This window comes from Lutra lutra, chromosome 12 (genome assembly GCF_902655055.1).
Source record: "Lutra lutra chromosome 12, mLutLut1.2, whole genome shotgun sequence".
Lineage (NCBI taxonomy): Eukaryota > Metazoa > Chordata > Mammalia > Carnivora > Mustelidae > Lutra > Lutra lutra.
The window spans coordinates 41675201-41686479 of record NC_062289.1 but is presented as its reverse complement, the minus strand read 5'-3'; the positions used below and the strand labels follow the sequence as shown (position 1 = coordinate 41686479).

Here is an 11279-nt window from a genome sequence, read left to right as displayed (position 1 = left end):
TTATTACAATCTGTATCTGCAACTATTACTTTACACATCCAATTGTTGCTTATTTTAACCTGCCTTGTTTCTTTAAAAGCGAAGTAACTTCTTTTAATAGCAGACTTAAAGTTTTGTTAAAAATGCTGCAACCCCAACCTCACTGCATTTTAGACAGTTCACTGCTTCCTTATAAAAATATGAAAAAACAATCTGTACATTTACATTAAAAATTCAAGAATATTTACTGGAAAAAAATGAGAGCAATTTTCACATTGAAATAGCATAATTTCCCCCTTACACATATAAGGAAAGATGAATACCACATTATAAATGTTTACATTAAACATAAGAAGACTTTAAAAGGAAAAGTACCCTTTGAAAGGCCTCAGTCTCAAAATCTACATTTCAGAGAAAAATTAGAAAATGGGAAATGTGGCACCAAGTAAATAATGCAGACACACACCTAACTGAAGACCTTCTATCTCAGGGCCCAGAGGGCTCCGTAAGGGAGGAAGCATTCCCCATGAATGCCGTGTTTGTTCCACACAGCCAGTTCAGGCCCATCCTGTAAATGCCTGCGGACACACCACGCAGTCAGCTCTTCCCTTGATTCCACACTCCAAATAAGGTGAGGCATGGAGAAAGGGGAGGTGATAGTTCACCCAAATCAAATGGGAGCCGCCGCTGGCCTGAGAAAAGGAGAAAAAGGGAGAGCCTGGCCTAGGAAAATTTAAGTAGCAAATAATATTGTGTTTACTACCACTCCTGTCCCTTTGTTGGCTTCTCTCCTTGCCCTTGAAGGCCTGGATTTTCATGTTGCTAACTGTCCAAATACCCTACTTGGGCCTGCATTCTCCCTAAGTCCCCCGTGTTTCCAAATGACTTCTTGGTCTTTTTCTTTACTGTATTCAAAATTTCTATTTCTTCTTTTTTTTTTTTTTTTAAGATTTTATTTATTTATTTGACAGAGAGAGATCACAAGTAGACAAAGAGGCAGGCAGAGAGGGAGAGAGGGAAGCAGGCTCCCTGCCGAGCAAAGAGCCCGATGCGGGACTTGATCCCAGGACCCTGAGATCATGACCTGAGCTGAAGGCAGTGGCTTAACCCACTGAGCCACCCAGGCACCCTATTTCTTCTGTTACATGAAAAATCCCTATAAGAAAGCAATCACATAAAAACTAGTTCATACTAAAAGGTGATTGACAACCTGGAGCATTTGGCCACCTAAGTGTTATCGACAATATTGGGAGAAAGATTAAAGGGGACTGATAAGAGAGCTGGATTTCTTTGAATCACACCAATGCCAGTGGAAACCAAGCAGTGAATAGGGAAGTGGTATTTTATCATTTCCAGGCTCAAGTTAGAACACAGCACGTGACAATGGGCCTTAGGATGGTCATGCCCCCCCCAGTCCCTTTAGTAAGATTTGTGCTCCCATCCCAGCTCCTTTTATCCCCTCAAATCTGACCAACAGAATATGGTTATCCAACTCTAAATTTTTTAAATGTCAGTAGATAGGAGAGAAAAAGAATTACCAGAATTAGGTTTTTTTTTTTTAGAAGATTTTATTTATTTATTTGACAGATAGAGATAAGCTGAGAGGCAGGCAGAGAGAGAGAGAGGAGGAAGCAGGCTCCCCACTGAGCAGAGAGCCCGATGCGGGGCTCGATCCCAGGACCCTGGGATCATGACCTGAGCCAAAGGCAGAGGCTTTAACCCACTGAGCCACCCAGGCACCCCCAGAATTAGATTTTAAGAAGATTTCAGTATTAGCTCCAAGAAAAGCATTTCATCTCTGGAACCCTGCCACCGGAAGTCAGGCAGCCCTAGCTGTAACAGCCTTTCCAGTTTGCTCCTAATTTGTGCTTGCAGAGTCAATCTGCGAAGCAAAGCTACTGTTCCACCTAGTTTCCTCTCTCCTTTCCACTGAAACCAGAGATGTTTAATTAGCTGTCTACAGTTTTAAAGAAATTACACGAATGTACATGAACTATTTCCTGATGTGCTCAGCTCTGCAGCACAGAAGACCTAAGTATGAGAGGCTCTCTCTTTCTAAAACCCTGGACTCCCATTTTGGACATAGCCAACCTTATGTTATCATCTTCCCCTTTGGTTTTCATTTTATTTTATACATGACATTGAGTAATAGTTTTATATAAGTATATATTTACATTGTGTGTGTGTGTGTGTGTGTGTGTGTGTGTGTGTTTACCCTTATAGCATTCCTATGAAAATTTCTGGAAGCTGAAATGGCATAAAGCAAAGAAGCAATTACCATTCATTTACATGGAAAATTTTTGAGTGTTTCCAGACCCCAAATTAACTTCTCTTTGGCTTTTCTGGTATCTTAAGACATATCTTACTGAGGGATACAGAAAGTAAATGGAGATAAAACATAGATGCTCACAGGCAACAATTCAGAGCTCTGTCAGCTGGATGTGGAGAAGCAGAGGACAGTTGGGGGGGGGGGTTGGGGGGAGTCCCACTGCCCTGGGTTGGGGGGAAGGGTTGCCTCTGTAAGGGCTCACTGCAGGACAACTGGTAAATGCTATTTTCACTTTTTGTCTTTTTTCACATAAGCAAAAATTTTCTTCAGACATCTTTAAGTTAGCAAAAACAGGTATTAATGTAGGTCTTTCGTGAAACACAAAATTTTGAAAAGTGGGAGATACCACTGTCTGTCTCTTCTCCCTCTCTGTCTCTGTATAGAGAAAGAGAAAGTCAGTTAAGCCTATATTCATACTGAACTTTGCCACTACATGGGCTAGGTCATAAATTCTGCCTCAAAGTCAAATAAAGAGTTTTGGGGGCTTGGTGGAGGGGTAGGTCCCAATTCTTTGGGTAAGTCCCAAAAAGCTGCAAAATTTTTAAGTTAATTTTGTCTTGTCTTCCAAAATTTTCTTCAATTGGTGATACTTCATATTTCTTGTCTATTTTTAAGCTAACACTTGAAGTGAGTATACAATAATGTGATATTAGATTCATCATAAAATTAGGTATTAATTATTTTAAGTTTAAACACCATTGCTTTGGGATATTTTGCAAGTTCTTCCAAGGACCGTATCACTGAACAAATTTGAGACCCATTATACCTTAAGCAACATTATGGAAGATATTAAATTGCACCAAGGGGTTCTTTTGATTCTTTACAGTATTTTAAAATATTTATCTACCTTAATAAGGAGGAATTTGTGTGAAAACGGTAGTGAATAGAAATGTACACTCATCTCATAACTATGATGGGGTCTGCGTCTTCAGAATATGGGGCATGACACAATCCACCTAAGGATAACATATTGTAATCGCAAATAACTGCTGTTGAGAGAAAATAAAACGCCATATGTCCTAAACCTGCAAATAAAAATATGCAAGTACAATATTAAAAACAAAAAAAGTAACTCTTTCTTCAGTATAATTTTCATTACTGCAAGTTATCAATAGTAGTCCTGAATCTCAGGGAAAAAGATGTCAAGACCGGTGATTACAATCTCAATAGATCTTTGGCATTTTTCATTAAAATGACGACAATAATTCTCTGTATAGTGAATATAGTTATTTCTTGAAAATAAGGAAACTCAGATATATTCCTCATAATAATCCTTTTGCAAACCATAAAGCACACATTCAAAAGCATAAAAACAACACAATTTTTTGGTCTACACTTCCCTGGTGCAGTTTAACAACATAGCTATGTATTTTTTAAGAGCTTATTAGGGCAATCAAGTGGATAGAACTGCTCTTCGTGATCTAAATGCTAAACTAGAAGGAAAATGAAATTCTAGTAGTCTTTGGAGCTACCAGCTCAGTGGTACTGATTTTTTGAAGAACTAAAAAATGCAATATAATTTAACACAATGTTTGATATAATCCTATTCCACTTAAATTTAAATCTGGAACAAGAACAGAATTTCTAGCCCAAATAGCCATTCTATATCCAATCAAGTACAGCTTAGCTATCATTGGACTAATACTAACTCAACACATTCACTGCAGGTCCTTTATAGACCTTAATTCCAATGATACCATATAAGATTTTCTAGCTGTCTCCTTACCTGGCAGTAAAGAAGACAAAATGCATTTTAACATTTCAAACTCCTTGGAAAACAGAAGCAACAAATTGCTATAAAAATACAAATTGGGAAATAGTACAATTCAAAATTTAGAAAAATTATATATTTTTTCTAATGTATAGATATATTAAAAATATCTATATATTTCTAGCTTTATATATATTAGAAATTAAAAGTCTAATATATATCCATATATGTATTAGAAATTGAAATTGAACATTACAATATCTCATTCCTTTTGGAAACCTCCAGGATGTCTGGCAAATACATGTCTAATTGTAACACTTTAACATTATCTCTTTGTGCACGTCTCTGCTAATGTAGTAAATTTGGCTCCCAAATTATTTAAAAAGTCAAGGCCATCTTCTTCCTGTTTTTCACTGCAGCAACCTACAGAACCAGCTGGAGATCCTCTTCCTTCATAGTTGTATGTAAGGACATAATCTTGAGATGGCACGTGATCTTCATTCTGGTTACACAGATGCAATTTCTGTAAAATAAAAAAAAGGATTCTATTATTGTTTTAAACACTCTTACACATACAAACATAAAATTTATTTTTTATTTACCTTTTAGGTTTAATTTTTAACCAGTGTGTCCTCTAATGGAGTCCTACATACAAAAAATGCACATGATTGGTCGATAGCATAACCGTACCACAGTCAGTATATCTTACATTTCTAGTAATCCATACAAAATAAAAAATCATATATATATATATATATATATATATATATATCAATGTCATATTTAAGCACATTTAAATTATCATTAAATGCTTAACCCTAAAGTTTAAATCTAGAGGTCAGGCTAGTCCACAAAATGGTGACAGTATGTATGGAGGTTAAGAATTTGATACTGGATATTCAAATAGTCCTGATTTTGAGTCAAAGCTCTGGCTTTACCAACTATGTCTATGACTTTGGGCAGGTTACTAAGCATCTTCAAGTCTCACTTCTAACTCTCCTTATCTCTAAAATGGGAATATACACAGTGACTATCTCACGATAATGATGAAAAAATAATGCACCAAAAATGCTCTTATTTTGCCCAGCACGTAGTAAATATCCAATAAACATGAACTAAAACCACTATAACATACAGTTATAAAGTAGGCAAGAATTACCACATTGGCTTCAGAATCAAGTTTCCAAGAGAGCCAAATGTGACAAAATAGAGAGATGCACCAAGCATTTTAGCAAAATTAAGAATAATCAACATTGGGGCACCTGGGTGGCTCAGTGGGTTAAGCCGCTGCCTTCGGCTCAGGTCATGATCTCAGGGTCCTGGGATCGAGCCCCGCATCGGGCTCTCTGCTCAGCGGGGAGCCTGCTTCCCTCTCTCTCTCTCTCTCTCTCTGCCTGCCTCTCTGTCTACTTGTGATCTCTCTCTGTCAAATAAATAAATAAAATCTTTAAAAAAAAAAAAAAAAGAATAATCAACATCACCCTCATTGCAGAAACCAGGCCTTTGGAATGGAGCGCCCAAGCATTCAGCCACATCTGAGCATCCAGCCTCACCGTCTGTTACCAGCCTGGCTGCCAGCCTGTCGGAACTCCTGTGCCTCCTCCCTCCTCCCCTGGGGTCCCATTCCTTCTCCGATCCATGGCGTCCTTCTTTGACTTATGTTACCAGGTGTCTTTCTTCGGGATCATTTCAGCCTCAGACTCCATTACCCGAGGCACACATTAGTGCACCCCCTAAGAACACCTCTTAAGCTCCACTCCTTTCCAACCTGTTCTTACATGCATGCTGACTGTCTAGAAACAGAACAAAGATGAATACTTTAATTTGATGGGGAAACAAAATACGCTATGGACATGTGATCGGCTGCAGCCGTGTCACGGACTGGTGTCTATCTGCAGTCCCATTAAAGGATTAGGGCTTCTGGTCCACTGTTGGGGGGTTACAACAGTACCCGTACACTCTGATAAACAGACAACTTAGTCCCAGATAGAATATTGAATCCAGTGCTTCTCTACCCAGGTGGCACATGTGAATCACCTGAGGGGATTTAAAAGTAATAAGAATAATAAGCCAAACCAGTTACATCCAAATCCTTCCAGGTAGAGCACAGGCATTAGCATCATTTCAAAGCTCCCCAGGGGATTCTGATATGCTGCCCAGACTGAAAATCCACGATTTAATCCCTCTTTTCTTTGATTATCCTTGCTTTGCGCTGAATAAAAACACTTCGGATTTGAATGGTACTTCTTACATTATACAGAGTTCCTGTAGCTCATATTCGGGAATGTTCACTCTAGAACTGTGTACAAATGTTTTGTTTTCAGACATGCGGATGGGATTGGGGAGTTTTGTGACTGTAGGGAATGAGATGTTTTTTCACATTCTTCTACATTAAACTAGTTAATGAGGTAAAAACATCTAAAAATGGTATGTAACTTTAATAGGGTTATGTTTTTAAAAACTTCCAGTTCTCACAAGATTTTAGAAACTAAAAGAAATAGGACAGATGGAATAAAATCTCTTCTATGTTAAAGAATGTAACAAAATCAAAGGGCATGGAGTGGGGGTTGGGGGAAGTGCAGGGAATGACCAGAGAATGAAAAAGAAAGGATTCATTGAAAAATATGGAAAAGCAGCTTCTGAAAGTCTATGTTAACTGCAATTTCCTATTGTGCTACACTTGGGCATTTAATGCAGAGGCAAAACACTCAGAGAAACTCACTTCACCAAGACGGGGCTGAGTGAAATTATGCCACTCGGAGTAGGTATATCGGCAGTTGTCCACCTCCACAGGTCCTCCCCGGCAGGAATCCAGGGTGTGATGGTGCCCAGTTCCCCCGCACGAATCCAGGGTCTGGTGTCCGCCTTTCACCATTTCAATGGTCTCCTGCCCTCCGTTTTTCACTCCTGATCCCATGGTACCGCAAAAGCCTTGGCCAGAGCTGTTGACTGTCTGGGTCATAAACCCATTGCCAGAACACTGAAATAAAATTTTTAAAAGACCATTTGTATTGAAAGGAAACAGATTCCAAGTAAAGTCATAAGAAGACAAGGGAGAGAGAACGTTTATTTAACCTTTCATTGATTCATCCATTCATTCATGGACACTTATCTTTTCAAATTCTCTGCCCAGTGTAGGGATGCAAAGAGGGACATTATCCCTCAGTGGCTCCAAGAAGCTCTTATTCCAATGAGGCAGAAAAATAGGTAATTACTGTAAGAATGTATACATAGGTGAATATAGAATGCTATAGGAAAAAGCATTAAAATCCAAGCACAGACAGAGTAAGTGGAACAGACTAGAAAACACTGTACTGAGAGACTCCTACTTGAAAAATGCGAAGAAGAAAGCACTATCTGCAGGAAGGTTTACACACAAAGCATCCTCAACTTTCAACCTGCTGAGAATGGCTACCACTTAAGAGTTCAAAGTGAGAGAGGAAGTGGGGGGGGGGTTACAAAAGGCCACAGAACATGAAGATCCATATGCCATGCTAAAAAATTTGGACAATCAAGAAGATGATGGGGACACCAAGAAGGGTTTTAATAACAGGAAAGAGATGTATTTTTTAAAAACCATTCTAAGCAATAACGTAAAAGACAAATGAGAAGACAAGCTGAGTGTCATGAATATCAGAGAAGTCACTGCATTGCATCGTTCTAGGTGAAACATGATAAAGACGTTGGCCATAGGAGGAGCAATAATGATTCAAAGTGGTTGGACTCCATACAAAGTTTACTGATGGTCAGATGGATGAAACAGCAAAGGGAAGAGTCAGCAATTATTTCTACGTGCTCTGCTTGTGCAAGTAGATAAATGGTATAATTCACTTAAGTAGGGATGAAGGACACACTTGTGGGTGAGAGGAGGGTGAACAGTTCCATTTTGGACCTGGTAAATTTGAGAAACCCATGGATGCCCAAAATGAGTATATGCATATGTGGGGCTGGAGTTCAGGTGGGGGAGCCGAGCTGGAGCCATAATTTCAGACATCACCACCACACAGGAGATAGCTGAAGCCATGGGAATCAACTCTAACACCCAGAGAAAATGGCAGACTAAACGAAAAGAAGGCTAAGAATAGAACCACAAGAAAGAAAAAAAAAACACGTTTTACGGGGTGGTTAAGGGAATCAGAGGACAGAAATGATATAAAATAGCTTCTGGAGAATAGAGGAATCCAAGAGGCACAACTCTGAAGCCACACAGAGAGGATTATGGGAAGGAGAAAACTTCAAAGTGGTTTAAGAACCAGTTTGAATAAAATAATCCACCTATGAGGTTCACGCCAAAAAAGTGGCCATTGGAAATTCAAAAGAATTTCCAAGAAGTGCTGAATAAACAGAAAGTAATATCATAGAGAAATCAAGTATAAATCTCTCAAGCCCAATTTCAAAGAAAAAGAGATAAGCAGGGAACTAGAGGAGGACAGTTGAGGGAGTGTTTGAAGATAAAAAAAGACTTGACTAAGCATCGACTTAATGTGGGAACCTCATATGGAACTCCGGGCTGCCGGTGAGACATTAAGTTAGAGCAGTAAACTCAAGCGTGTCAGTTCTAATTATGAACTGCAACTGTCAGGCAAGACCTCCATTAGAATCAGGCTCCATTGTGCCATCTTGTTACCAACTTGTTTTTCTTCTATTTAATATGCAGAGTCTCTAACTAAACCGGAAGATTTTCAAGTTCAGATGATTTGGAGTTTTGGATATTTCAGGATCTGAAACGTATCTATAAATGTCATACATGGTATCTCACTGCCTGGGAAAATTATACCAGAAATGAGAACTGAGAAGCAGCCATTTGGTGGCACTGCTACCCTATATTTTTTGCTTAGGTTGCTGCTACAGTGAAATTTCATTAAAAAACAAAACAAAAAACCCTCATTATCAAATATCGTTGATGGTATAATTTTTATCATTATAAACACGTTTTCAGAGGTCATACAAGCTAATACCAAGAAAATTGAAGTTTAACCAAAACGAAGACTCAGCCCACAGTGCCCTGTTTCACATTCTTCTATTCTCTGTTCCTTCCTGACCATCTCCACGTGTGTTGCCCAAAGCTTATTCTCACAAGGTATCAACAATTCCTTTTCCATGTCAATGATTTGCAGATTTAACTTCTCTGGTCCTGACTTTTCGACCAGCTCCTAACCCCACCTGAATGTCTCTGACTTAAATTTAGCTCCAGAATCAAAGTCATCATCACCTGTACTCATTGTACTAAAATGAGCTTACAGATCCACTAAGAAATGTTGTTACCTTTTATAAAAATATACATAAAATTAAACTGATAATTCTGAGTCCTTTCGGTAAGTGTTTCTAACAGAGATCAGATAACAATACGGATGAGTACATTATGGTGGAGAGGCCCATTAATGCTACAGCTCTGGCATCAAATAGCCAAGAACAAATATTATGAACATCTCAATAATTCCCTTCTCGGATATAAAATAAGAACTTACTATGAGTCAAGGACTGTTAAGGGACTAAATGTATTTTCTGAATGGAGAAATAATTACAGGGTTCCATATGTAGGCCTGTGAGGCAGAGGTGGGCAATGATTTTCCCTGATGGTGGGAGGTAGTTAAAGAGATAAAGTCAATAAGAAAGATGCTTTCAATCACCAAACTGTGGAAAGAACCAAGATGCCCTTCAACAGATGAATGGATAAAGATGTGGTACATATATACAGTGGAATATTACACAGCCACCAGAAAGGATGAATGAATACCCAACTTTTGTATCAACATGAATGGGACTGGAGGAGATTATGCTGAGTGAAATAAGTCAAGTAGAGAAAGTCAATTATCATATGGTTTTAGTTACTTGTGGAACATAAGGAATAACATGGAGGACATTAGGAGAAGGAAAGCAAAAGTGAATTGGGCTAAATCAGAGGGGGAGATGAACTGAGAGACTGTGGACTCTGAGAAACAAACTTGAGGGTTTTGGAGGGGAGGGGGCTGGGGGGCTAGGTGAGCCTGGTGGTGGGTATTAAGGAGGGCATGTATTGCATGGAGCACTGGGTGTGGTGCATAAACAATGAATCTTGGAACACTGAAAAAATAAAATTAAATTAAAAAAAAAAAGAATTCTTTCTAGATCCCTTCACACCAAGATACAGAAAAAGCTTGATATAAAGTCATTGTCCTTAGTTATGGCCTCTGTCACTTTGACTTCATTTTTGTTACTCAAAAGCTAACAAGCTTATCATTTATGCATTTGAAATATTTATTATCCTTATTTCCAATGACTATTATCAGTCATTGATAGGTTGACCACTGCTTCAACTGCATCAGGTTGACTACTGCTTCAACCATTGAGATTCTAATCCTTTATCTTCCCTGTCCCTTACATCTTCCTCTTCTCACTGATCACCCTACTCACTCAGCATCACACTGCTCCCTTTATGCCCTTCTGTGCAGAAAAGCCTTCACTGGCTCTTCCTGACCAAGAGAATAAATCCCAAATCCTTAATATGGCATACGACAGTCCCATGTCCTATTCCTCTCTTACACCCTCTCCCCACAAAAGCCTAACTTAATGTCAAGCTTCTATTGTGAAACATCATTTCTTCCATTTCAAATCAATTTCTTTACTATTTGTGGAATAATCTCCACATTTTGCCATCTCCTTTTTTGTCCTTAAGGCTGTTTTCCACCTCATTAGCTATTCCCACCATTTCTCCACTCTCTCACCCTTCTTATTCTTTAAGTTAGCGAGGAATGTGTACCTCTTTCATTAAGCCTTTCCGGTTCATCCAGACATCAGGAACACACTTACGTACCACAAGTATCTTTGAACAACAGTGACTATCACATTGGTGCTAATGGTATACTGGCATGTTCCTACTTATTTTTCCCATAAAAGTAGATCCAATTTCTCATAAATAGTTTGAAATCTTTTTGAGGGAAGAACATGCCCTGTAAGAACTTTTTAAATACACATCCCCCAAAACAAGAAGCCCAGTACTAAGCACCTCAGCGGTCTCAAGAAACACATAAGGAAAGAGAGTGGCAATTCTTCTGACTAATCTGTTCTCCCCCACACTTTCTAAAAATATATGTATCTCTTTGATATGTTCTTAGTTTATCTTGAAAACTTTTAATAAGGTTTTTTTTCCTATGATAAGTGGTCAGAGTCAGATTAACAAGTAATATCTGGAAATGTACACTGAAGAGAGCAGCTAAAACACTGTTATTATAATAATTTCCCAACATCAAAGAGAAAGTTTCATATCATAACACTAGAGAG

General features: G+C 38.6%; 1 protein-coding gene across 2 annotated transcripts in view; it reads right to left on the bottom strand.

The window, feature by feature from the left end:
- Positions 1 to 2183: 2183 nt before the first annotated feature.
- DSC3 (desmocollin 3) overlaps positions 2184 to 11279 on the bottom strand; it is a 49126-nt gene continuing 40030 nt past the window's right edge. The window contains exons 15-17 of one of the 2 annotated variants that reach the window (XM_047698248.1): positions 6742 to 6999; positions 4622 to 4664; positions 4405 to 4542 (exon numbers count right to left, since the gene is read on the bottom strand). In XM_047698248.1, coding sequence (XP_047554204.1) covers positions 4638 to 4664; positions 6742 to 6999 — 285 coding nt within the window. In that variant the 3' untranslated portion in view covers positions 4405 to 4542; positions 4622 to 4637. Of the gene's footprint in view, positions 4543 to 4621; positions 4665 to 6741; positions 7000 to 11279 lie in introns of both variants that reach the window. The other variant, XM_047698247.1, reaches the window with a different exon arrangement.